The sequence below is a fragment of the Aythya marila genome (assembly GCF_965140915.1).
Source record: "Aythya marila genome assembly, chromosome: 2".
In the NCBI taxonomy this organism is placed as follows: Eukaryota; Metazoa; Chordata; class Aves; order Anseriformes; family Anatidae; genus Aythya; species Aythya marila.
Genome location: NC_139043.1, coordinates 114,323,264 through 114,350,527, shown reverse-complemented (window position 1 = coordinate 114,350,527; position 27,264 = coordinate 114,323,264). Strand labels below are relative to the sequence as shown.

Sequence of the window (27,264 nt, the reverse complement as noted above, 5' to 3'; positions counted from 1 at the left end):
AGTGGCTGGGAAATATAAAAATTCTTTTACTTTCATAGGTTTCTGACTGGATATCTAAGTTTTTTGCTCCAGTAAAATAGAACGACATTCAACCACATTTCAAAAAAAAAAAATACAATGCTGATACATACCATTATCAGAGGCAAGAAAAGTTGCATTATACACATTGTTTTGCACATATATTGACTCTCTGTCCAAAACTGCTGTAGTTGTTATTTGTCCATTGATGGGGTCAATTTTCAGCCAATTTGCAGGATCTGAAAGTTTTGAGTACCTGTGCATTTGAACACAAGATGTGTCATTTATCTGCCAACACAAATATTGACAACCTAGACAACAGACAATTTAATTTGTATTCTGAACACACTTTTGTAATTTGGAGTCAATACTTTACAAATTTCCATTTATTAAGCTTTGTTGCTAAAATTCTTGAAAATGCATATTCAAGAATCTAAACATTAGACTGTTTTTAAGTGCCCTGCCATGCAAATTATCATGTAACTTGAGTAAACCATACAATTACCATAAACTAAATAACATCCATATTCAGACTCAATTAAAATATTTAACTCGGGATCCCTCTTGCTTGTTCTATACCTACAGAGCTGTTGATGTCAACTTTTACATTATCAGAGCACTGAAAGCAGGAGAGATGCGGAGAAGTAAGAACATATAAAGAGCATTTAACAGCACTAACTCATATTATTCTCACGCTTTCAGTATCACTCAAACTTAATTTTCTACAGAGGCACAGATTTTATTGCATGTTTCTGATGTTCATTTGAAAGAAGAATGTCTTTCAAAATCATCCTTCTATCTGGCAAATTTGTCCTTTGACATTAATCAAGTGAAAGCTATCTTAGCTCATTAAAAATGTATATATCCTTAGAGTCTTCATGCTATCATGTCTATGCAGTGCTTATGTCCAGAAATGAGCAAAATATAGCCTACAGCTAACCAACATTAAGCGAAAATAAAATTCTAACACCCTTGGAGCCTTCCTTTCTGTGGAAGGAAAGTGAGAAAGAAGTTCTGGAGTTTTATCTACATGAGCTAATAAACTGAATAAGCTAGGAAAGTGAGTCCTGACCCAAGGCTAGTCACTGTGCCTCAGCTTTGCAGCCAGTGACCGTGTTTAAATGAGGTATGCAAAAGCATGCTTAAGGCTTCCATGATTTTGTTTTATCCTCTTCACTTTTCTAATTTAGATTATCTTCAGACATTAGGCAAATTGTGAACAAATTACAATCACAGCTATCAGTACAAGAGTTCACAGATGGACAACAACAGTACTGTGTATTGCTGGAAAATTAAAAAAAAAAAAAAAAACAACCTCCTTAAGATTTGGTCCTCAGTCAGACATCTTTTTGCTACAGCACCAAAATTATTGGTTAATTTAAAATGCAAATGCCTTTAGTTCACACACACAAGTCTGTGTCTGCTCTAACTGAACTCACTAGGCTACCATGTATTGCTTAACACATGACTTCATTTTACCTTGATGAAGTAACACTTTACTTTAGAAGATGATCTCATTTACAAATCTATGAATGCTGTTCAGGTCACTTTTTCTCTACAGCCAAAATTCGCTTTGGAGAATGTTGCAAAAGATCTAAAGGAGGTATTGGTATATATGTGTGCCATGGTACACAGAGTCACTTACACAGTCTCTTTGTTCCCCACCCACTCTACAAGGATATTGCATCTGAACTGCTAAGTAACCATAATATATTTATATAGACCTTAGAGAGGTTTGCTGCATGTAACGATCTGGGTCCTGAGCTGTGAAAGTTGTCAACATGCTACCAGCAAGCAGCCCTTCTTCTTGACGTACAAGCTTGGGGTTTGGAACAAAATATGGACTCTCATTCACATCGATGACCGTAATCGAAACAGTTGCTGTTGACTGAGGAGGATGCTGAATCCCCTTAGCCAAAGGCACTTGATTTTCCGCAGCTACAGTAAGTACGAACATTCTGTTTTTCTCGAAGTCAATAGGCTGTGAAAAGTAAAGAGCGGGAAGTCTTAACATTTGCTCACAATAGTGATGGCCACAGAAAAACATTTTTACTTTAAAGCACATTTTTAAACATTACTTCTACTGCTTTTCTGAAAAACAAGCAAAGAGATGAAAGAGAATATGATTAACATAATACCTCAACATGTGATTGGGTTGGGATCATCATTTGTACTATTACTACTGATAGAAACCTTGGCAAAATTTAATTTGCTCAGGTACAGCCACTGGTTACAACAGCGGAAACATTTTCATCAGACTATTATGTTGGAACTCCCAGCTTTGTGCCAGGCACTCATTTGAGCAGATACAACTTCTGAGAAGCTCCCCAAAAAGAGAAAGACTGGGAGAGATCTGCCTTTCTATGTTACGAGAACAAAGGTTTCCTAAACAAGATCATGATCATAACTAGCCCCCTAGATGAGGGATTCCCATGTCCTTGTATTTTAGTAGAAAGACTCTCTGTAATCCCAGCTAACCCCATTGCTGGTATTCCTACAGCTCCCGTTTTCACAGTCCAGACACCCTTCAGTCTGGGGACGTTCTCAGTAATTCAGAAGTCCAACTTAAGGAGGAGCAGGAACAGTTTGAGACTAGAGCTCCTTTGTCCTGCTGCATATGGCTGAGGCATTTCTCAAGACCTGATTCTCATCAGTGCTATGCACTGAATTGCTCACACTGATTCTAGACTTGAAGGAGCCCTGTACCTTACAGGGGTAATAGGCATGTAACAGTGTGAAGTCAGTGACAACAGACAACCCAATCTTCATTACAGGTTGACAGATCAACTCACTGCACCTCAAGCTACTCTTTCTGTGTCTTTCTGCTTAAAGTAGTGCTGCTGGCTAGACTGCAGAACTGCAATTCACCACCTGAAGCAGAATTTCCCATGCTATTTAAAAGGCTCTGATTTCATATGGTGCATCTGACCCCCTTCTGAAAAGACCCATCGTTCCCTTGCATTTGTAGGAATAAGTTCCTTTTCCAAATTAGGCTCCCACATGCTGCTATTCTGTTGTTAAACCAGGTCAGACGTGGCAAAGCACTGAGATACTCTGGCAATAGAGGGGATTCAAATTTATTTTTAACAAACTCTCAGTGCGCACAGCTATGTCAAACACATTAGAGACTTGGAAGCTTAGGTTTACTTCTCTTTATGTTACTTGTTTAATCTGAGCATTTTTTAGATTCACTTTTCCAGGGGCTTCTAGTTTGACACTATTCCTAGACCTGAGAAAGATGCTCATGTGCCTAATTACAAAGCACAGACACTCATGTAATTTTTGCTGGAAGACTGTAATATAAGAATTGGTACCCCTGGGGAAGTGCAGTTATAGAACAGAAGACAGTTCTTCGTAGTGTGAATTATCACTCTAGCTGTACAAAAATTATATCTTTTTCTCACCTAGATACTGACATGATTAAAAAAAAAAAAAAACAAAAGAAAAAAAAACAGAAGAAGAATGAATAAAAAGTGAATGCTTTAATTTCCAAATGGGAACACTGACATCTCACACTTCATAAGTGGATGGACCAAAAGCAGAACAGGCCAGCTCAGAGAAGAGACACTTATCAGAGAGCCATGAGGAAAGGTGGCTACTGCTTGGCATGTTTAATTATAGAACAGCACTGTTATTATCACTTAAATAAGTCACCCCTCAACACAGAGCTGTGTTGGCTACAGAAGGAGCATAGACGGGTTATTCCATAAAAGGTATTTAAAAGAGGTTTTAAAAATAGCCAGTCTTTAAAAGCCTCTTGCAAGTAGCCTCCCACCTATCACTTTTCCCTCTCTGATTGTGCCTTGACTTTTTAATTTGTATCTGTTCCTTAACAGGAACATGTTGACATAACACTAGCAGACAACAAGCGTGACTACTAATGGAGGCCAAGAGGTAGGAAGCTGTTCCTTCAGACTAGCAATGAATGCTAAGCAGATGCTTTTTCACAGACTAATTCCTATCTTTTGGCAAATAAAGCTTCAAAATCTGTCATTTTCAACAACCTAACCTGCTTTTTAAAACTGATCACTTAGAATACTACCGATAGCATAAGCAAGGAAATGCTCCAGGAGATTAATGGCTTACTTCCACAAGACAGACAGTGCCCATTCATTTTACTTTCAAGACTTGTGCTGGCCTCAGGAAGTCACATTTATTTTCAGTGTTCTCCCACTTATTTGATCTCTGCTTAACTCACTGAATTGCAGGCATCTCTTACCTTCACAACAGTTACCAACCCATCATTGCTATTTGGATCAGTCAGGATAGTAAATAGACCTTCTGGGTCTCCTCCGGTCATTCGGTACATCGCATTCCATGCAGGTGTGTGTGGCTGATCTTTATCTGTTACTGTTAGGTTAGCTACTATAACATCCACTCTGTTTTCCGGTACTTCGCCATAGAACTGCAAAAAGAACAAAGCCCTTCACCATGCTGGCAAAAGCAGGCAAGAGGCACACTATAGTGAACAGGCTTGTACCCACCTCGTTTAATGCTACGGAGTGCATCTCATGTCACCAAAGCTCTGACAGCTTATCTAATGAATTTTTACCTGAGGCCACCCAGAAAACTTATGGTTTGACTCCCCAGTCAACTTGGCCTAAGCAGAATACCGTATCTGATGGGCATATTCTGCACATATTTAAGTTCTACCTGCCAGTAGGCTATTTAATAAGTGATAAATATTTACAGTCTGTGAATATAATGAGAAAATTGGGGAATGGGTATAAATATGCACATCCTCCAGTTAGTCCTACCCCATACTTACAGTCATAGCAGTGAACTCGGGAGGATTGTCATTGACATCTGTCACAGTGATGACAGCAGTTGCTGTGTTTGAAAGACCATATGTTGGGTTTCCTTCCATGTCCGTAGCTTGAATTATTAATGTATATTGTTGTACTTTCTAAAACACAAAATGACATCAACATAAGTTTTAGACAAAACTGACATTATTTGTAGGACAGCAGGTGTTTCTGAAATTCCACTTCGCTATGCACTGAGCTTATCATACTGTTTGTCCCAGTTAGCATCACTTGAAATGACAGGAGCAAAGTGTACCACGGAAATACAGCACCAAGTTGCATCTAACTCTGTTGAACACCACTGCTCAACATTTTTCAAATACCACTGAGATGAGGGCAGACTGCTTTCCACCTACTTTTGAAATCAAAAATACTTTATACAGTTGAAGCCGTTATCGCAGGCCTAACAACGCTTTTCCAATGTGGGAAAAAACAGAGCAGTTTATTGGGATAACAGGGTAAGTCCTCAAAAGCATTCGAGAGGACTGAGCCAAGGAATGTTTGTTGGCCAAGCCACCACAACTGCCAAGGCTTTGTTTCAGCCAGGCCTAAGCATACAACTGCAGTTGCAACGCCTCGGGATTGCTATGGAAACCAATGGTGTCAGGGCTAACAGAGACCAGCACGGAGGAAAGGGGAGGGAGCAACCCAACAGACTACTTCCATAAAGGTTAAACAACCCGCAGAAGATGGCTGCCACCTCCTCCTCCCTGCCTGCAGCCTTCCTACCGGCCCTGCGAGCCGGGGGAGCCCTGCTCTCCAGGCAGGGCTGGATGCTCGCCAGAGCACAGGCCTCCTTTTCTGTGAAAAAGAAATGCCCCGCTGAGAGCTGGCCTCAGACTGGCTGGCTTTGTAACACGGAGCTGAGGCGGTTGTAGCTAAAAATAAGAATTAAAATAAATAAATAAATAATAAAATTAGAAACCCTGTGTAGTTGCTCAGAAGTTGCTTTTAACTCTTCAACAGTTTCTACCGTGAAATGCAAATGTTATGTATACTTTATTGTTTTTCATAAAGAGCTGCGTGTTATCATCCTAAATTCAGTTCTTTTCCAAAAGAAACCCCACAAACTTAAATTGCTATTATTTGAAAATGCCACTTTCATGAATGGTTTACTAACGCAGGCAGAAACTTTTTAGCAAAACAGAAATAAAAAAGCATAGTTTTTCATTTGCTGACAATTTCCCCCATAATTTGGGGACTGGGCTATACGACATATTATTTTTCATGGAAATAATTTACAAGATAGGACTGTGGATACTGATACTAAAAATAAGCAAGGACAGTGACATTAATAATGTCTTTCTTTCAAATTTTGGCCAGACACTGCTACAGATATGAGAGATGCAAAGGGTATGCATGCTTCCAAGCAGCAAATATGAGCCATTGAATAAAGAGAAGTTTTTAAAACAAGTTGAAACAAGTATAAATCTTTATCTGTCACTGAAGATAATTTATGTACGTCCTCTTTCACAATGGAATCCCTACAACACACTCCAAATATATATTACTGTATATGAATCTCACAGTTCTTTAAAAAAAGCAACACTAATATTATTTACAGAGAAATGTAATATAAACATTTAATAGTGCACTTGTATACAAGTACTTCTTTGGAAAATATACTTGCAAAGTGGCCTTCAAAAGCCTTAAATAAACATTCTAAAGGTTTCCTTCATGACAACAACATGAAAAGCAGTCAGGAGGGAATCGAAGAAATACTTTCACTGCTTCCACCCAGGAAAAAAAAAATACTTATTGTGAAGCAATAAAATCTAGAGCAGTATTGAAGCAAATCTTGCAGCCAGATGACTCTGTGTTATTGAAACAGCAGGTGCTTCTGATTCATCTGGGTCTTAGCACATTGATCCCAAGCAGCAAATTTCATTAAGGAAACTCCATTATTATTACACGGAGACTCAACTTTCACACAACCTTCTTATTTAATTCCAACAGAAGAAGCGCATGGGAAATTCTCACCAAAGTGCCCCCAAAGCCAGTACTTATATGTTGTGTTTTTTTTTCCCCCTTCCAGCACTCGTATACAGAAGATCAGCCGCTGGGGCTGATATTTCAGGAAAATCAACTAGCACAGAACTTTTACAAACACAGGGAAATTAGGGGAAGTTGCTATCCTCTTTTTACTGAGGGTTGAGAAGCAGCCAGAAGTAAGCCGTTGAGCATGTGTCAGCAGCCTGCACAGAGACTTTGCAGCAACACATCCAAAGACGAACTGGCAGCTTCAAGAAAGAACACAGACCTCATCAGGTCAAATCGTTCCACTTCAACACAGGCCAAATAAAAAGAGCACTTCACTGAATTAACCTCACGTGAGACAGGAATGCCTGTGTGTAAATTTAAGTACCATGCCTGACTTCTACTGCACCTCCAGCAGTAAGGCAGATATTTTAATGCTGTAGTGGATTCTTCCACAGATGTTTTAACACTGTAGATTCTTCCACAGCAATATTGGAAGAAATGAGACCAGCTGGAACTCGTGAAAGAGCAACATCTGGGAGAGCAAATGAAAGATTTCTACTCTGTCCCTTAACTAAGCAACTCTGCTCCTGTGCATGTTCATATGGACAATGCATTGTATGTGAAAACTTAAAATACCAGCAGAAGTTAATATCCTTTAATTTCTGGTTAGACTTTAAGATGCCAGGCAGTTACACTAGAAGATCTTTGTAGGTTCCAACTGAATTATTCTATTCTGTTCAATTCTGTTCTATTTGAAATCCTATCAAAAGAAACACTTTTTTTTTTTTTTTTTTTTTTTTAAATAGAATCATAGAACAGCTTAGGATGGAAGGGACATTAAAGAACATCTGGTTCCAATTCCCCTGGCCAGGGGCAGGGATGCCACCCTCTAGATCAGGTTGCCCAGGGCCTCATTCAACCTCGTCTTGAACACCTCCAGGGATGGGGCATCCACCACCTCTCTGTACAAATGAATTTTTTGAATGCCTACAACACATATGCTCACATAAATGTCACAATCTAAAATTGTGTCTAGTATTCAGCGAGCCTAATTAGAGAACAAAGGAGATCAAGACTTAGAGAACAGGAAAGATTTTGGTAGCCCAGTGGAGGCTCATGGACACTACCTCTGCATCGAAACCTGAGCGCAACATGACATTCCCTGGAGCAATGTCGGAAGACCTGCCTGATTCAGATCTGGCTGTCTATAGTCTCCTTGTTTTAATTAAATTGACTTTCACAAAACTCAGGAAATGAAGGAAGCAAAGCAATGGCTTGGGAAGGAAATCATTTTATCTTATATTAGTCTAATTTGATATTTGAATGCTTTAATATTAATCATTAATATTCAACACGTGCAAGAAATGTTTATAAATACTCATTTGGGTATCAGTACAGTGATCCATTGGGAAGACTGATGGCAAATGACAACTCTTCGGCAACTGTTAACATGAGGGTCTAAGCTGCAAAGACAGCTGGTTCCTTTTGAGTTAAATCTCTCCAGTATAGCCAGTCGCTAAGCAATAAAACTCAGTTATCACTATGTCCTTCTGAAAGTTCACCTGCCAAAGATGACCAGAGGATTTTAAAAGCAAGGGCAAAACCACCCATCATTCTTTTAACTTAATAGTGCAATACTGTAAAGTTCATGGTTTTCCTTTCCTCAAATCCTTCCTTTTCAAAAACATCTTTAACAGAATCAATGTTAATAAAATTTTAAAAATTAACTGCAATATCTGACAGTCTGTTTAGCTTTTCAAATATTCTGATTGGCACTTTCATGCTGCAAAATGCAGCAGAATATTAATAGCCTACCCAGAACATCCTTTTGTTCTCCATTTTAACTAAGTATAAGCAAACAGCTGAAAGCCAAACTGCAAATTCAGTTTAAAAAATCCCCCAAATCCTTCAGATTTAATAAGCTAAAATGAGGTTAGTAAAACAGAAGCGGAAACAAGATGTGTTGAATTAAGATTTGTTTGGATTTTATAGTTTGTTTATAAAATAATGCTTATCTCCTGTGAAGTTTAAAGTGGTTCAAAAACATAGTTAGTCCATGTGTCAGATCTGAAGTTGGGAGGGAAATATTTTTATTCCCACCTCACAGATGGGTGAACCACAGCAGAGGATCTGGCACTCTCCCTCTCCAGTGAAGATCTGCCTGGACAGAATGGGACTTGCCCAAGATGTGGCAGGGAATTACTGACGGTCAGATTTTTTTTTCCTTAAGGTTTTGAACATGTATCCAGGCCTTGAGATAAGCCTTTTTCTATATAATATCAAAAACAGGCTGATTTACTTCTTAGAGACATCTACATTTGAAATTTTAAAATCAGTGATGTTTTCCTGGTTTATTTTCACCAGCAAAGTTCTGATCAGGGAATTACTGCACATTTATCAATACAACAACGAGGAGATTTAAAATCACACCTCTCTGTGAAGAGCTAGGAAGAGCAGAGAGAGCAGAGAGAGAGAAGAGGAGGACACGAGCTCCTCTCCTGTAGCTTCTAAGATAAATGAAACGCATCCGATTCAGTTTTCCATCTATTCCACATCCGATTCAGTTTTCCATGTACTCTTTGCCTACAGAGCTCAGTAAAGAGGACAGGGCTAGAGATGAGGAATACCTTCCGTTTCAGCACCCAAGCTGAGCACCTGAAGCCTTATCTGCACTGCTCTTCTTTAGTGCATACCCATTACTCAAAAGCAATCAGGCTTTTGAGATGAGATTCTTTCCCAAACCCAATGGGCTTGAGAGTGACTATAAATACAAAGTATCTGGGTCTAATTTTCATCTGGATGCTAACTGTTCTTTTATTTATTTATTTATTTAAATGCTCCGGACCTAGTATAATAACTAGTGTCAAATGGGTGATAAAAAGGAGAAAGTTCGAGGTGGAGGGGAGTATTTGCAAATTACAAGCAAAACCTGTGCATCTACACACACTCTACACAACCTAGCCTATGGGATTAAGATTTGCCATACCTCTCTGTCAAGCCCAGCTGCTACGGTGATAATGTCACCAGTCTCATTGTTGATTGTAAACATATTGGGAGAGGGACTGCTTGGGGCCTGTGACAAGATCCTGTATCTCAGCATCCCGTTCTGTGCATTGGGATCGTCGGCATCGATGGCAGTAACAGTCATCACATAGGTTCCTAGCAGCAGAATAAATAATTGATTTTATATAAACAGTTTACTCAGATTACACGAGATCACTTACAAGCAATGGTCAAAGTATATATTTCTTTTGGTAAACTCTGTACATTCCTTCTCTTACTTAAAACAAACTGATTAAACCCAAGACTCACCAACAGAGTAATTAAAATACATAAGAGGAGATAAAAATACTTTTTGTTTATAAAATATCAGGTTTGTTTATAACCAAAGAAGCTCCATAAACAGTGAAATCCTACAGTTCTGCCATAAATAATATTTCTGTAACAACACAGCTTCTCAATGTTTAGATTAAAATATTATTAATTGGGCCAAAGGAAATATACTTAATTTTCAGAATTGGTGCACATACTGATAGTGGTTGAAAATCAGTGTAAATAATACTTTTTCAAAGGTCTTTGAGATGCATGTTCTTTCCAATTCAAATGCCAAGTCAATACTGTGAAGTGAGAAAATATATTTCTTGTGCTAACCTTTCTAATAATTTCATTTTGCACTACTGACAAATTAAGGAAGTAGTTTCAGCCATAGTACAAACTTAAATATGAGCTGATTAGAATTTTAATGAGATGTGAACAACGTTTAGGATTTTCTCAAGAATTCAAATGAAAGTGTTTGATTTCAAATCCCTGTATTTCCAAGTCTCTGAGATTTGGAACTAAAGCTGGATCTGTTGGTATGTTGGAAGACTTTTAAACCCTCCGATGTTAACTAAATGAATGTCAATTGCTATTATGAATATAACTGGAAGAACTGCAACATTATAAATAGGACTTTCAAAAACAGAAACCTGAAAGTAATATTCTTAAATCCCTCTGTTTTAGTTCATATATACTTTCCTTCTTTGAAATTAATCCTAACATGCTATGAAGTGAGTTAAAAGTAAGGTGAAACAGTGAGACAGTATATGAGATTTTGCTCATCACATTTTTAAGACACCTTTGACAGCATTGCAGTTTGAAGATGCGTTTTGAAGATGATGAAGGGGGTAACTGCATACCTTTTTCCCCCCAGCTTAGAAAGCCCCCATCTTACCTGGCTTTGACCCTTCAGGGACTGTCCCATTCCAAACCTGGTGCAAAAACTCAGGTCTATTGTCATTCATATCAATGACATTAATGACAATGTCAATAGGATTTTCCACTTGGTTTCCATTTACATCCACTGCATGCGCTCTCAGCTGCAAAAATTATCAGAAAAATGTTAGAATTTGCACAACATACAAGCATAAACAGATGCCACTAACAGTGGCATTAAATTACAGACCAGACAATTTTAGCTCAATGTACTTTATCTGCCACTGCTTCCCCATACTGAGCAACCTGAAAACTTGTATGATAATGGAACTGCTGTTCAGGCAACAAAAGAAGAAAAAAAGACAACAAACTATTTTAAGTTTACATACTTTCTTCTTTGATTTGCTGAGAATAGTTTTGAATCATACAATTTTGATTAATACCAATGCTACAGTCAAATATAATTCTGTTTTTAATAATCACTGTTGGAAAACACTCTCTAAAAACACGCGTATTTATATTTAGCAGATGAAAACTTTAAAAGATATGTCATTAGCAATCCAAATGGAATGGACACTGGGATAATTTTCAGAAATTTTTATCTGATGTTATCTATTTGTGTTACCTAGAACACCAAGGTAAAATTTGTGATAAATTACTGTCAGTAAACACAACAAAATCTGTCCAGGCTAAAATTAAGCTAAAGTTTATGGACTGAGTTTCAAAGATGCCAAGACATTTAAACTTAATACTCTGATTGTCAAAAGTGTCTGAGTAACTACCTTTGACAGCCAAACTTACCTAAATCATCTTAAATTGGACAGCCAAAAAAAAAAAAAAGGAACGCAGTACTTTCTGAAAATGTAAACCTATGTATCTAGGCCACAGCCTAGCAATTGCTAGGCAAAAAGCAACTTCCTCCTGTAAGCAGTCCTGCTGAAAACCATTATATATCTACCTTCTGGCTACAAACCTACTAGAAAAGAGCAAGGGGGCATGAGTAACTCACTACTCTGGAAATGCCTCATATAAATGTAAATTCCTAAGTCAGTTAACCTTAAACTGCCAATGCCAAACTCAATAAAATCTCGTGGATGCTGAAGTTGCTGTGCACTTACAAGAGGCAGGCCCTATACACAAATGCCACCTGCTATGTCCTCCATTCAGGAGTAGCACTCGAATGGCTTCCCAGAGAGACAGACGTGGAATGTTTTAATTCACAACATGCTTGAAGCTTTCTCTAGGACCTGAGTGACTTCAGTAACAATTCTAGTGTGGTCTCTCAGCAGCAGAGACAACTCTAAGTCAAAGCTCAGTCTCCTCTCTTCCTTCAACACTTTCTTTTCGACTAATACTGGAATCCATGGTCTACTCCGTCAATTTCTTTAGAGCAAAGAATATCATTTTCGTAAGCTGACAGACCTAATTTACAATTCAATTAAAATGCTTAGATTTGCCCCTGAAAATGAAAATTGGTAGGTTATTCTTCCTATCCATTTCTCAAATCACAGCTGCTGCAATTCTAATAGCAGTCACCCTAATTTAAGTTGCTAAATTAAAAGTAAACTTTTGAAAAATATACAATAGTGGAGGCGACTGTGATCAATGATCTGCATTTGAAATATAAGCTACAGTATCCATATTTCAATCTTTTAAAATTACTTTATATAAATACATTTAATCACTGTTTATGTATGTTAATGCATTTAAGCTGCTTAGACATAGTAAGAGTTAGCCTTAAGTACAATAAATATAAATCTGCTACAAACTCTTCAAATCATATCTCATAGAAAACTAAATGCCGGCTGCTCAAGTCATGTTTGAAGCAGATGTTAATCTTCAATTTGATAATCTGATTTATGGTGAATTAAACTCTTACATGAAAAGAAGCAATCTGCTCACGATCTAAAGGTTTTGTCACAGACAGCTGTCCTGAGATGGGGTTGATGATGAAGATTCCTGTTGGAGGCTGGTCAGCTCCTGGGCCAGTCACGCTGTACCGTAGCGAAAGGCTTTTATCACGATCAGACCTAATCTATGTATCAAAAAGAGAACATTTACATTAACAACCAACAACCAACGGATGGGACTGCTGCTGAGACAGTAGCACATCTTTTGCCTTTTTTTAGTCTTTAAGCTAAGCTTGTAAAAATAACTGAATAAATTGTTCTGGAAATAGTACAAAGTTAGTATAAAAACTGAGGTTTTCAATTCCACTCTTTCATTTGTCAGAAAGCTGGTCAATAGATTTCCAGGATCATGAAAATATCCTTGATTATTTCTCATAATGAGATGAATTGTACTAAACAAAGCACACAAGTATGCTTACCTTAAACAGAATTGCTTAGATCCTAGGGAAGACAAACATACATCCCATCACGAAACTATTTATTGTTTAAAAACTCTGTATTTTTCCCCTCTTCTATCTTTCTGGACCAAAACTACTGACTCTCATCTGCTACTGGCAATACTACAGCCCTTTAGAAACTTACTAGTTTTGTTTTAAGTCTGAACTTTAGTTTCATCTTCTAAGGAAAAACTAAAGGGCAGTCTGTCTGTGATGAGTGAGTGATTCACTAGCAGCACATTCACAGAGCAGAGCAATGCTTCAACCCATTCCCATTGTGCCAATACTCAGCTGAATTCAACAATTCCTTGTAGAAGTAGATCATGACCAACCAGTACAGAATGGAAGCCCTCCTGTGCTGGACTTTTGGCAATGCCAAGTCTGTGCTGCAGTCCTGTGAAGCAGCCTGCATCCCTTACCCCCATCACATCCTGTTTCCTCCTGCCAACTTCCATACAATTCCTCAACTGGAAAACTCCAGTGCAGCTAACTGGAGACCTGGACCTACAGAGATCCTCCTCAACCAGCAGGAAGGCCTCAGGTTACTTACCACCTGAACCTAGGCCACTTTCTACCAGTACAGGAGCATAGGGACAACTAGCAGCCCCCCTGCCTGCTATGCACAGAGGTAGCAAAAGCAATCAGCCCAAAACACTCTGATAAAGATCTGGACTATGGACAAGACATCATTCACACAAAGTCTCTTCCAGAATTATCCAAGGGCCACTGAAATCACATATCTATTAAATTCCTTACCCTAACTAATTCTTGAGGAAAAGGTCCTCTGGAATTTTCTGGTAGGTTGATTGGAGGGATAACCCAGTCTCTCTTCTGTCTCTTCAGATGGCTGCTGTGCTTATATTGTTGCCATGGAAATATGATCTCTTCAGTTTTCTTTTGGTCCTTTCCCAGGTACATAGTAAAATTAAGCACATGTTAGGAGGAGAATTGCTAGTAGATGTTATAAAATAATTTGTATATAATTGCACAATCAACTGAAAGGCTGTCTTTCATCTGCGTTAACAGAACTGTTTTATTTGCATTAACAATGGCATATGAAAATAGTCATTATTATTTACTACTGTACTACAGAATTTTAAAAATTCTGTTTCTTTTTTCCTCATTCATGTTGCAGGAGAAATGAAATTATAAACCATTTATAACATGGCACTATTGTGTAAACTATTCTCCACTTTCAGGAAAGTAGTTAATATTTTGCAGACTTTAATAGTATGCCTTTATGTATTTCTCATTAGCTGGAACTTCAGTCCAGGTAATGTGTTACTGTACATTAAATTTAGATCTGGGTGTTCTAAAATATAATTTGAGTTCCAAGAGAAGTTTAATACATAGTGGTAAGGAATGTCTCAAATATTTATGACCCTATTAAATCCCATAGAATTAATGCTGTAATTATTTTAAACCTATGTCAGCCATGATGGATGCTGTAGATGACCCACTTTACACACTGGGCATTAATCTCTGCCGGGTGTCAACATTCCTCGCCTATTCCCTTCTATAGCTGCAGTCATTTCAGCCTTTGGATGCCACACATATAACCACGCTAGCTTGCTTAAGGGTGGAGACAGGGAGACAAAAACATTTTCCCAATCTTTTAAGAGAAAATCTCTCCCCCTACCACCCCTTCCCTTTCTCATTAATCTAATCAAATGTGTCACAGACTAAAAACAGATGCCAACTGAAGGCCAAATTCGACTACTCTGTATTCTACTGATGTTAGGGATGCCTGAACTGGATCTTTGGAAAGAACAGCGCATGCCATTGCATATCTATCTGCTCTTTTACTAGACAGACAAAATGACAGTATTTCCTTTGTTAAAAACATGCCTTAGAAAGGTTTAAAAACAATCAGCAAATTGGCCAAAAAAAAAAAAAAAAGATGATCACACAGCTTTGATTTTTAAAGTGTTTTCAGAAAAACGTCCTGCATAATCACACCATCTATTTTGAAATTATGCTTAAATCTTTAATGTGTATCCATAACAGGCATATTAATCCATGAATAATTTTGTTCCTTACTTGTAAATTAAGCGCTTTATAAGAGAAGGTAAGAAGCAGCAGGCAGCAAGTAATATTACAGACAAACATACTAGGCCTAATACTGTTTTCCTAAAGTAAATACATTATGTTATTTGTATATTGATAGGTGTGATTTCTGTTACAGTACATGGTTTATCCTATGGCAGCTTCCAGCAGAGGGAGACTATCTTCCTTACCAAGTACTGCTGGAATCATGAATAATTTACAGTCTCCAATTCGATTATGAAGGGACAAGACAAAGCCAATATTCCCTGCCAGAAATGCTTTCCTACTACTGCTTCAAATCTACAGCTCCCATCTAATAAACTTGACTGATGCACTGTAGCACAGATTTGTTTATTTTGCGGTTATATTTAACTGCTTGAATAAATACTGCAATACTCTCAAGCAATTTAAAATAAAGAAATGACCACGTCTGACTTAAATTCAGGTATAAATCTCAAACTATACAAACAAAAAGCTCAAACATAAATGAATTCTACATACTTAAACAGACATGCCTTTCCATGCCTTAGCAAAGCTACAGAATAACAATAGAAAAGCTCTTTCTAAGGCTCCAGCTTCACGATTATACATGCAGTACTTGCCCATTAGTAGAATATCTCATGGAGAAGTGCATGACAGCCAGAATCAAAACTCTATTTTTAAGCCTGTTTCCGGGGATACGTTCATACAGATGGCATTTGGTTGTTTTACCTTTTCTGTGGCCCCTGTGAATGCTGGCTCAGGGGTTAGCTTCACCCTCATTTGCCATTCTTCCCGGGTTTCCTTGTCTTGAGCAGACACTACAAACTCTGTAGGCTCTGCTGAAAGTTGAAAGCTTCTCTCTGCGTATACCACACCGTCTTCATCTATTCTAAAATCTTCTGGCTCACTGCTTCCAAAGTGTATTTTTTTGTTTCCATCACAGCTTTGAAACCTCACTGTAAAACACACATACAAAATGAAGAACAAAAAAAATGAAAAAGCAGCCCATTTGAACTGTGTGTGATATAAAATGAATATAAAATTAAGAACAAATATTCAGAAACAGAAAAAAGTAACTAATTGCTATTACAATATGGCAAACATGTAATTGTGAGTTTTACGGTTTAGGGAGTCAGTGATTTAACATCGATATTCTTCTGAGAAATACAAGGTAAAAAGAACATTTTTAACACTAGATACACTGCCTGCCTCCTAAAGCTCCCTCAAACAAGAAAACATTTCCCTCCATATCCCACACTGCATTTCAGTTTGTTTCTAGCAAGCATCTCTAGGGATTTGCACCTCAAGCCTCACAAAAAGATCAAGTCACATCAAAATCATCACAAGCTGAGAAATCCTCAATGGATTTAATTGCACTGCAACCATAATCACAAACACAATTGTACTTCCAGTGCTTTCTCTCACAATGACGGTAAGTCAGAAACCTCCAAGTCAGTTAAGAGATTACCCGCTATGTCTTGTTTAACCCATGATTCAGTTCCAATATCTCAGGTACATCACTTATGAGCTCTTGGCTTAATTTTCCTCAGTCCTCATCCATAAGACAGAAGCAGCAGTAAATAATTACCTCACAGTGAAAATCTAAGTTAAGGACTTGACATTTATGTTTTATTTATTTATTTTTCTTTCTTTTGAAAACTACTTCATGTACCATGCACATCCATACATCCACTTAGGAATTACCCATTTTTTATTTAATGGTAACCTAGCCCTGGTTCCTTTTGTGCCATCTGAAAGATGCTCACTGGAACAAAAAGTCAGCAAAACTAATTGTATAGGTAACGATGGGAAGAGCACAGAACAGGTTACTGCTTTTTTTACCCAATTGCTTTGACTACCACTTATCTTCTGGGCTACTGCAAATAATAGTAGGTAAAAAACGGATGTGTGGTTTTAAAGCCAATGATCATCCTTTAATGTTTCCAAAGCATTGTGAAATATTTTGATCGTATGGGCAACAGAAGTTCAAAACATCATTATGAAGGTTGTGCTGAAATGCACATAGTGAAGATGAAATGAGACTTTATGCCTCATTTCAGTTATTGGACTTTTTATATTGTGCTAAACCATGCACAAACTATTTAGCTTCAAAACCTAAAGGTCCCTCTCAAGAAAAATCACGACTAAATGCCATGCATCATATGCTTTCTTCTGTAATGCACTGGTTACAGGAAGATACTGAGAAGTAATCCTATCTTTTCTTCTTTGAACTTCAAGGACCAAGCTGATGTTCAGATGACATATATTTTTTGTTTCTTTTGAATTTGTTTCTTTATTATACCCTTTCAATTATCTGGAATCCTCCATTTGCCCCCTCTTGACAGAACAGATTTTATAAAATACTTCTTAAAATGGGTCTAGCACGTACTAAAGTGAGACAAAGTACAGCACCCCTCAAAACAAATGATAAAAACATCCAACTTCCCAGTACTGAGCTTGCTGGGCTGTGCAGGGACACTGCTCTTTCCAGACATCTCACATGGTTTGAAAGGCTTCCTCTGGGAAATGCCTGCCTCTTCCTGGGGAGTTGACCTTACACACCACATGCCACAAAGCACAGAATCCCAGAAGAACACACCTCCCTTGGTATAAAGCATCACTGCTAGGGCTCCTCGTATGGCTCCTTGTAGATGCTGCCTCAGGTCTTCCTCATTAGCAGTGGGAGTGCTTCACTGCAATGTTAATAAACACTTAGCCCTCAGCTTAGTTTTTTTATAGATAGTGCTCACTAAGGCTCGTTCCTCCTCAGCCCATAAAGTGCAACTTCCTTTCCTACAGATTTTACAAAGGTCTGCAAGTCTTGGAGAAGATAACAGAGCCTCTGATTTGTGATTCATATAGGAGGACAAAATTCACAAGCAGAAAAGATCCAGCTCCAAGATGTCGACTATAGCCGTCATCTCCCTCTCTTTTTAGCACTGAGCCTCATCACTTGAATCAGCTTACCATGACGGTATGCTGAAATGCTAAGTGAGAAAATGCATGACCCAAAACCGAGGATATAAAGTTACTGGTTAAAATGAACGTACTAGCATCCCAAAATCCTTACCACTGTCCTAAGGATGTAACTCTGACTAGTTGGCCCTCACAACTGTATATTCTGTATCGGTAAGTACAAAACCAGAGAGATGTCCACTAAGAGTTTACTCAAAAGTCACTATGTCTCATATTTTAAGAAGTCAACCATTGAGACTGGAGAACTGAACAATGCTGCTCGTACGCTGCTCGTTCAGATGCACAGACCACCCACACCCCAAGAAAGCTGAAGAGAAAGTTGGGCTTCTGACAAGCGTAATCCCCGTTGACAAACAAAACTTCCAGTTAGGAACAATTTGCATTAGGAAGCCAAAGGGGAGGGAGAAAAAATGAGCCATATAACCTATAATTCTGTGCCTCTGTTGGCCTCTAATCTCAGCTATGGCTGCTCTCTGAACCTGCTCTTCAAAAGACTGTCTTGACCAAAAGGATGAAGACAGAGTACGATTCACCTCTGGCTCTTCTCAAGACTAACTTCTGAGAAGAACCAAGTTGAAAAGAGAATGAATATTAATCCAAACTTTGATCATCACTGGTTTTGATAAAGGTGAAATTTAAAAGGATTGCTACAGTCATTATGGTCCTTGAGACAAAGATACTACAACATTTTATAAAGATTTATTTTCAAGTACCACACAGTAACGTAATATATTATTTTTTTGAATATTTAAACTCATGAAGAATAGGACCTCACCCTTGCCCCTCATCTTCTTACATACAGACTCTAGCACAGAGGGGAAAAACAAAAACAACCAACATGCTCCTAGCCACTTCACTGATATTCCTCCTCCAGGCAACTCTACATTAGGAAATTCAACAAAAACCCCTTTCCTTTGACAGCATCCTGGTAAAACTGTTAAAAACTGCCAATGCTTTGTGAGAATTATTCTCCCTTTACAAGGAACATACGTTAACAAATTATACTCAAGTATAACCATCCATAATTAAATTACCTTGACAGAGTACAGGTTGTACAGTAGCTACTCTCCCCACAACTGTATGGTTATCAGTCTTGTAAATTTGATTTAGATCACTTTGCCTCATTTTTCAGTGTTCAACTGGTACAAACAAAGAGGGATTTCTGACTGTAGGTTTTTAATCAAAGATTTTTTTGCCAAAATGCTAGAGGATTTTTTTTTCTTTTTTGGTCACTGAAAATGACTATTTACATGAGTCATATATGTGCTAACAACCACACTGAAGGGGGACATGCTTTCCGAAAGTCCCTTCAAATTGGCAAATCAATCGTATGGATTCTTTTCATTTTAAAAAGGGTTAACCAGATACATTATACAGCATTCAGTCACTTTATATGCAGTAAAAAGAGTAATCAAATACCTAATTTTACTACTTAAAAACACTACTTGCATAAATGATTAGATGCAAATATCCCACAATCTGTAAAAACAACTCAGATTTAAAAGATATTTCCCTACTGAGTATCTTGGGCATCTTCTGAGAAGTATCTGCTTTTTAAAAGATTCCTAAGTGCCTTATCTGAAAACATGAGGAACTGTTTGGTCATGATCTGAAATATAACCATTTCGGTTTTAAAGAAAAAATACCTTAAATCATATCACAAGAATAATAAGGACAATAAGCATGGCAGTAAATGCAATTAATTCACATGCACAAAATGAGACCATGCACAAAGATTTACAAAAACAGAATCTTTAATCAGAATAAAAAATCTATCTCGTTTTGGCACTTGAATATTATTAATCATTAGACCCTACAGAGAAAAGGTCATTGCTATCCTACTTTGGGAGACTTTTCCTGCACAAAAACAATTATTTAGAAAAAAAAAAAAAAAAGAGAGAGAGAGAGAGAAAGAGAGAACCTCTCTGACTGCAGCATTCTTAGAAGAAAATCTACACCTCTGTTGTATTAAAACAAGCCCTCAAGCTAACTCCTCTTTTGCATGGAAGTAATTACAACATATGTATAAACGTGCACTGTAAAAAGAATTAAGAACTAAACACGCAAATTCATTTAAAGTGCACTAGAGAGCTACACCACTCTTACTCATGTCTAATGAGATGAATGATTCATAATATCTGTAAAATAAATGTCTAACCTCATGTACCTTACTAGTAATCTTCAATTACCTAGAATCATTTCTCAGACAACAAAAACCTTTTTTAAGCTACTCATGTTGGTTTCCACTCTCTGACAATTTTCTTCTGCTGTCTTAGGAAAATAATGCAAAAACTATTTGACACAAGGACTGAGCACAGAATTAAATAATGTGCTATATTGTTAACATTATTTTTTTAATGCAAATATTCATGTACAATATGGAGTTTTAATACAGAATTCTTGTTACTTGTTTTTACCCTGAGATAGTTACGTTGAGTTTGCCATTTGGATTTTTACATGTGGAAAATATCCAATTCATTTCTAGATAAAATTCAGATACATATATATAAAAAAGTGTATTTTCATTCCATAAATGTGATGGAACAATATTACTTGTCTTGAAAGTTATTCTCTGTGCCTAAGCTTCAACCTCAAGGCTAAGGCTCACTTAGAGGACATTGTGGAAATTGCAACAAATTCCAAATGCTAACAACATATGCGCTCGAGCAATACAGTTAAAAGTGGGTATCATAAAATGGAAAAAAACAGGTATATTTAATTCACTCAGGATCACTCTGCAGCAGATAAAATAAATAGGATAAGAAAGTAGCTTACATACATCCACCTGCCAGATATCACTTTTACCTTTGACAGTATGAGAAATTTTATGGAAACATTCTGCTTCAACTGTCTAGCTATCTGCATGCTTAATATCTGAACACTACCTTCTCAAGAACACCCCGTATTTAACAAACCTTCCTATTTTTGCAGAGAGAGAGAAACCCAGAGAAAACCACACTCCAATAAACAACAAGAACAACAACAACAACAAAAAAATGCTTTATATAAATTAGTAATTTATTCAGACTGGCTACTCCTCTATCTGTAAGGTGATCTATTAGTCCTACTAACAGAGTGCAGATGCTCATATTTCAGCTCATGGCTCGCCAGAGTGGCATGTGAAATGCCCATGAGAAATTCCTTACTACAATTATAGATAACCTTCAAGTTTATATATAAAGTCAGAGAAGTGGGTTTTTTACGTCACGGCAGACCATTATAATTCCAAAGAACTGAACTACATTCTAACTTGCTTTTTCCAACACTAATAGCACTTTTAAAGTGTGTCTGATTTGAGTTCAGCTTAAAAACGTTATTTAATTTTTGATTTTTTGACACGAGTGGTCTCTAACCATCAGGAAAACGTCTTGTTCTCACCTCTAAGCTGAGAAAATTAGATACAGAAGTTACTGATGCAAAATAAATGCAGAATTTAATCAGGTTATTTTAGACAATGGCATTTTTCTAACTGTATTATAATTGAATTTGTCATTATATCCCTTAGAGATACTTAATACACTAGCATTGTTTCTAATAGGTTCTTCTAGTCTGTTTTCTAATCCCCTTTTCCTTTGTCCTTTTACTTTCATGCACTGTAGATCATCCTATTCTTCAGATCATCCAGAAAAATCTCAAAAAAGCTACTCATTTTGAGCCTTTTTGGGGTAACCAGCCTGTGACATTTCAAAAGACAGTCTGACTGTCAAAAGGCAGCTGCTTACCACCTTCCGAAAAGCAAGCCTGCTAATTCAGTAATTGCTTCTGAAAATCTCCAACCCTCCACCCTCGTGCTGAGCACTGCACTCTCCCACTCTCACCCATGGTGAGCAGAAGGCTGCTTGTGTGGATGGCAGGAAATGAACTGGAGTTTTGCCACTTACTAAGGGCCAAATTTGGGCCATTTGCTTCTAATTCCCATTTTCACTTGACTTCACAAGCTTTACAGCCTGGTGCCAAGGGGAAGACAAAGAAACTCACAAAAAGGAAAAAAATTGATCGCACTTAAAAGTCTCAACAGAGATGAAACTGGGGATACATTTAAGCAATTTACCAACTTTACTTGTTTCATGATCTGACTCTTAGCAGCTTAACTTTCCCCATTTCCATGCTGTACTGTTTGCTTAATCATCTGTCTATTCAGTTAGGAAAACAATAATTAAAAGGAAAAATGATTTGCAACAGTTATGGTTTAATTCATACTGTACGCTTATTTCATTAACTGAAAGCAGTTCCAGAAGAGTGATCTGCAGCAGGCAATAGGTAAAGTCTAGCTAGTATTAATATATGACTTTACTCTATGGTATTAAGATGCTTGTAGTAAGTCATGTACTGCGGAAAAGCTGTTAAGTTGTATGAGAAGTTGTACAAAAAGTTGAACAATACACTGGTAAAAACAATTTGTGCTGGTAACTGCAACGAATGATCATTCGGTGCAATTCCTTTCCCTGCCCCACTCTCCAGACTACTACTTCTAGACAGAAGAAAGAATACATGTATTTCCTAAAACACACTTTCAAAGCAAAGTAGTCTACACAATGGCAGGTGGGTGGAAACTTTATTTCTGCAGCATGTATTTTTCACTCTTAATTTGTACAATTGCCTTTTTTTCCTTTTTCTTTTTTAAAGTCGTGCACTGCAAAGTGCAAATGGGAAATGTCAAAGCACAGAGCATACTCAGTTCTACATCAGAGGCCTGCTTCCTCATTAACCCAACCAACTCAGTCACTGGGGGCTATTTTTAAAGTATTTTCTTTCATAGGTAGTTATCACAAAACTGCCCAATTCTAACATTTGTAGTGAAAGACTTGCACAGCTCTTTAATAAAATCCAGTTTCCAGTTCCCATAATCCTCTTTGTTTACAGAACAAAGTCATAATAGGCATACCAGAATGAAAACAGGGATAATGTTCTTTCTATTCGATAGAAATGCCTCTGCAGCTTTTCAGAATGGGAATGCCAGCCATCAGCAAAACACAGAACTGGTATCTCAAACTGAGTCCAAATTATATCTGATTCACTGATCCTTTTCAGTTCTTGCCTCTACCACTCACTGACACAAAGATCTTCTGCGCTTTGACACCCCTTTTGTCTTTATTTAAAAAAAAAAATACAGAAAAAGAGAATAAGCATCTTCGGGGAGGGGAAGTACTTCTATTTCAACAACTGCTTTTGTTTTAAAACACAAAAAGGCTTCTTTCTCTTTTCCTCCACTCTGTATTGCTTAACGAACTTTTGCTATAGATGAGCCTGTAGGCTCCTGCAGAGTTCTGCTAGAGCTTTTTCCTAGAGGATGCTAACTGAAAGAAAATTCGGTAATAAATGTCATTTCTGTACTCTGGAGTATGCAATGCACCTTTAATACTTCCCCAAGTATACCATTCTACACAGTAATAAAAAGAAGGATTAAACACTAATCTCTTATACCCATAATGCATCAACTGACTACACCTGCTAAAATCCAATTTGGTAATTAAAAAATATCTACTGAACAGTCAAACTGAGAGACTAAAGGGAAAGTACTGTCTTTAGAGATAGCTAGCAGAAAACAGCTTCAAAATTCAGGCACTTAGCACAAACCTATTTTTACCTCTATTCATTTTTATGTGACCTTAAACAGTGTAAGAAACAAATACCTACAATTATGGTATAGCAATTACAGGGCAGTTTTATTGCTACATTAATGACTTAAATATTAAATATCTAGTAAAAACTAGATAAGCAGCATTGCCTTTTGTTCTGTCTTAAGAAAACACCATTTTTTTTTTCCTTAGCAATAAGGAGACAGAGACGCTTTTATATATTCTCTTTGTTAACTGCTCCTGGCTCTAACCTCCTTCCAGGCTTCAAGTTTCTTTTTTTTTCCTAGCATTTCTTTATTCTCCATTCTTCCTATCTCTAGGTGTTCAATTTTCTTAATTTTTTAAACTTTTTTTCTTATTTACTTTGCTCCCCAACTCTCTCAATTTTTCCTGCCCCCTCATTCAACTGTGCTCCTGATGGAGGTAAAGAGGTGTTGAAGCTTTTCTCATTTCAGGCTGGCAACTCAGGGTTCAAGCACACCTAGGTGGGAAGAGGCTGTCACTGGAGGGCTGCCCTTAAAAAAAAATAAACTAAATAAAAATGCAGGCTTCTGGAGTTCCTGTAAAGATCCAGGATGTGCTGATATATCAAATGGGCACATGCATACTTTCAAACAAACTGATGATCTGTTTCACTCATGCAACAGGTCAGCTGTTTTCAGTGGTAGCTTAAGCCCCCACACTTCAAAGGAGTTTAAAAACAACAACAGAACATAAGGGAGAAGTATGCATACATCACAGTTAGGGTATATTTCACTTCTTACTGTGAAAAAAAGTAAAATAAAATTAGTCTTTTCTCCTTAATTACTGAGCAGCCTGGCAGAAACAAGTGTTGTATTTGCACAGTATTACAACCAGAATTCCCTGCTTTGGCAAAATGGCAGTGATCCGGCCAATAATCCCATTACCAAAGAAAAAATGATTCTTGAAACAGATGCAGGACTGTTTATTATTCATAACTCTGACAGGGACCCCAGGATATCACCTGTTGCTTGACAGCACATTTTACAGTCCCTCCCAGGTGGCTCAGTGGACAGGGACAGATGCATGGCCACCTGGATGCGCCTCCTTGGACACACTGAGCTGCTAGAGATGCCACAAGAAGAAGGACATTTTCCCTAAAGCTGATTTTCAGCTTCACAAAACAGCACACATTTGAGAGTGAAGAAATCCGATAGAAGACTCATAGGCTTCTTCATATGCCACCCTGTAATGTCGTGCCAGGACAAGAGGCAATGGAGAAAAGCTGGAACACAGGAGGTTCCCTCTGAACATCAGGAAGCACCTTCTCTACTGTCCAGGTGACTTAGCAGTGGCATATGATGCCCAGAGGGAGTGCAGATGGAGATCCCTTGAGATCTTCGAAAGCCACCTGGACAACATGCTCTCGGTGTTGCTGCTTGAGCAGGTGATTGTACCAGATGGCCTCCAGAGGGCCCTTCCCACCTCAGCCATTTTGAGACTCTGTGGTAATGAATGGGTGCTCATTATCTTAGCAAAGAGATAAGCACCCATTTTGCTTGAACACTGCTTTTACAACAAAAAAGCACAGGAAACTGAACAGTTACCAAATAGGATGGAAGCAGAGACAGCCTAGCATTATTTACACTGATGTGTTAGATAGCAATAAAAATCATAAATCCCAGGGATTATACTATCACTGGATCATGTCCAGTAGGCCTCGGGCAGAAAACTGGTTGCCATGGCAGCTTAGTGTTATCTATTCAGACCTGAAGATTTATTAATAATAATAATAAACAGATATCTACCCTTAAAAATCAAAAAAAAAAAAAAAAGTATCTTGTGACTTGAACAGGCCACAGCAGTACTTTCTGTAACAAAGTGGAAGACAAAAAGCTACGGTAATATGGCTCTCTTGTTGGAAAGATGTGTGCATGTGTGTGAAAGTAACATGTAAATGGGTATTCTTAAAATGGCAAAAGTAGCATGCTAATAATTGATTATTTAATTAATAATTTTGGATGGGGAAATACCAGGATAACTGCCAGGAATTTGTCTAACTGCATATACTCAAAAGTACTTCCATCATCTGGGTTTTTCACTGGAACTGGTTACATTTCCTCTGAATGCATGTCACATCCTGGTCAGATGGAATAAATGCATGTAGATACCTAAAAATTAACAAAGAAGCACTATTATCAGTGCTTCCTATTTAAATGAATTATAAAGATGTAGGAAATCTCTGAGCATTGCCAAACATGGAAATTCACCTGAAATGTTTTATCATCAAAGTGAACCCTTAAAGTTGTATTCAGTTCTACACATAGAGCAAAGAGAACTTTCTGCCCCCTCTTGAATGAAAATGTGCCCAAGGATCAGAAAAAAAAAATAACAATAATCCAGTGCTGGAATACTCTTCAGTGACTGGAACACAGCAAATGCTTCGGATGATTAATAATTACTTTTATCCTCTTGATTGATTACCTAACCCATATTCTCAGTGAGATGAAACATCATTGCAACATTAACGAATCTCATCACCCCAAAAGGCAAACCAAGGAGGAAGAGAAATATGATTTCTTAGGATAAATAACTACAGACTCAGGACTTCAGACCTGAGTCTCTTTCCAAATCACCTTATCATTTAACAGAAAGCTCACCTGGCTCTAGGTAAGTTAGAGAAACACTGGTTGCATGCAGAAAAGCATCATCACATCTGACTACACTACATAGTGGAAACTCGATCAACGTGAGGTCACTTCTGTACAGCTGACATAGTTTAAGTCAAAATTCAAGTGGCACTATTTGATTTCACAAACATTTACCATTCTTTGCACACCTTGTTCTAGGGATTACAAAATTATGAGGCTCAAATAATCCACTTAAATTTAAATTGACAGGAATAAGGAAGGTATTATGCTTGGAAAAAACATGTATAAAAACTGTTTTCTTCTCAAAATGCAGACAAGCATAACTGCAGCACAACATGGCACCTGGGATAATCCAGGAAGAAAAATAAAAGAATCCTTGGACACAGAATGCAGACTAATGAGAAGGATACAGACAGGCTTCACTCAAGAAGCAACTTTCAATACAACCATAGAAAAATTAAGACATACTTTAGGATCCTATGCCAAGACAATGCTGTGCAAATTTATGCAGTTTATTCCAGGTAACAGCCTTCCTGGGGAACAGGCAGACACAGACCTGGCTGAACAGCTTCTCATTTAACAATCATGATTCAGTCTAGCCACAGCAGAACAGAAAAGAAAACGAACAGCAGACGTTAAGGATACGTTTCCTATGATAAATGCGGCTTTTTTTTTTTCTTTTTTCTTTTTTTGTCTAGACTTTCCTGTGGGCCTTGTGAGTGCAA

At 37.6% G+C, this 27,264-nt stretch overlaps 1 protein-coding gene across 1 annotated transcript in view; it reads right to left on the bottom strand.

Annotated features, from left to right (window-relative positions):
• CDH2 (cadherin 2) overlaps window positions 1–27,264 on the bottom strand; it is a 119,716-nt gene that overhangs the window by 23,328 nt on the left and 69,124 nt on the right. Inside the window, exons 3-11 of the mRNA XM_082753612.1 lie at window positions 16,102–16,328; window positions 14,101–14,247; window positions 12,877–13,032; window positions 11,017–11,161; window positions 9,790–9,962; window positions 4,787–4,924; window positions 4,238–4,423; window positions 1,743–1,999; window positions 132–274 (exon numbers count right to left, since the gene is read on the bottom strand). Coding sequence (XP_082609738.1) covers window positions 132–274; window positions 1,743–1,999; window positions 4,238–4,423; window positions 4,787–4,924; window positions 9,790–9,962; window positions 11,017–11,161; window positions 12,877–13,032; window positions 14,101–14,247; window positions 16,102–16,328 — 1,572 coding nt within the window. The remainder of the gene's footprint in view (window positions 1–131; window positions 275–1,742; window positions 2,000–4,237; window positions 4,424–4,786; window positions 4,925–9,789; window positions 9,963–11,016; window positions 11,162–12,876; window positions 13,033–14,100; window positions 14,248–16,101; window positions 16,329–27,264) is intronic.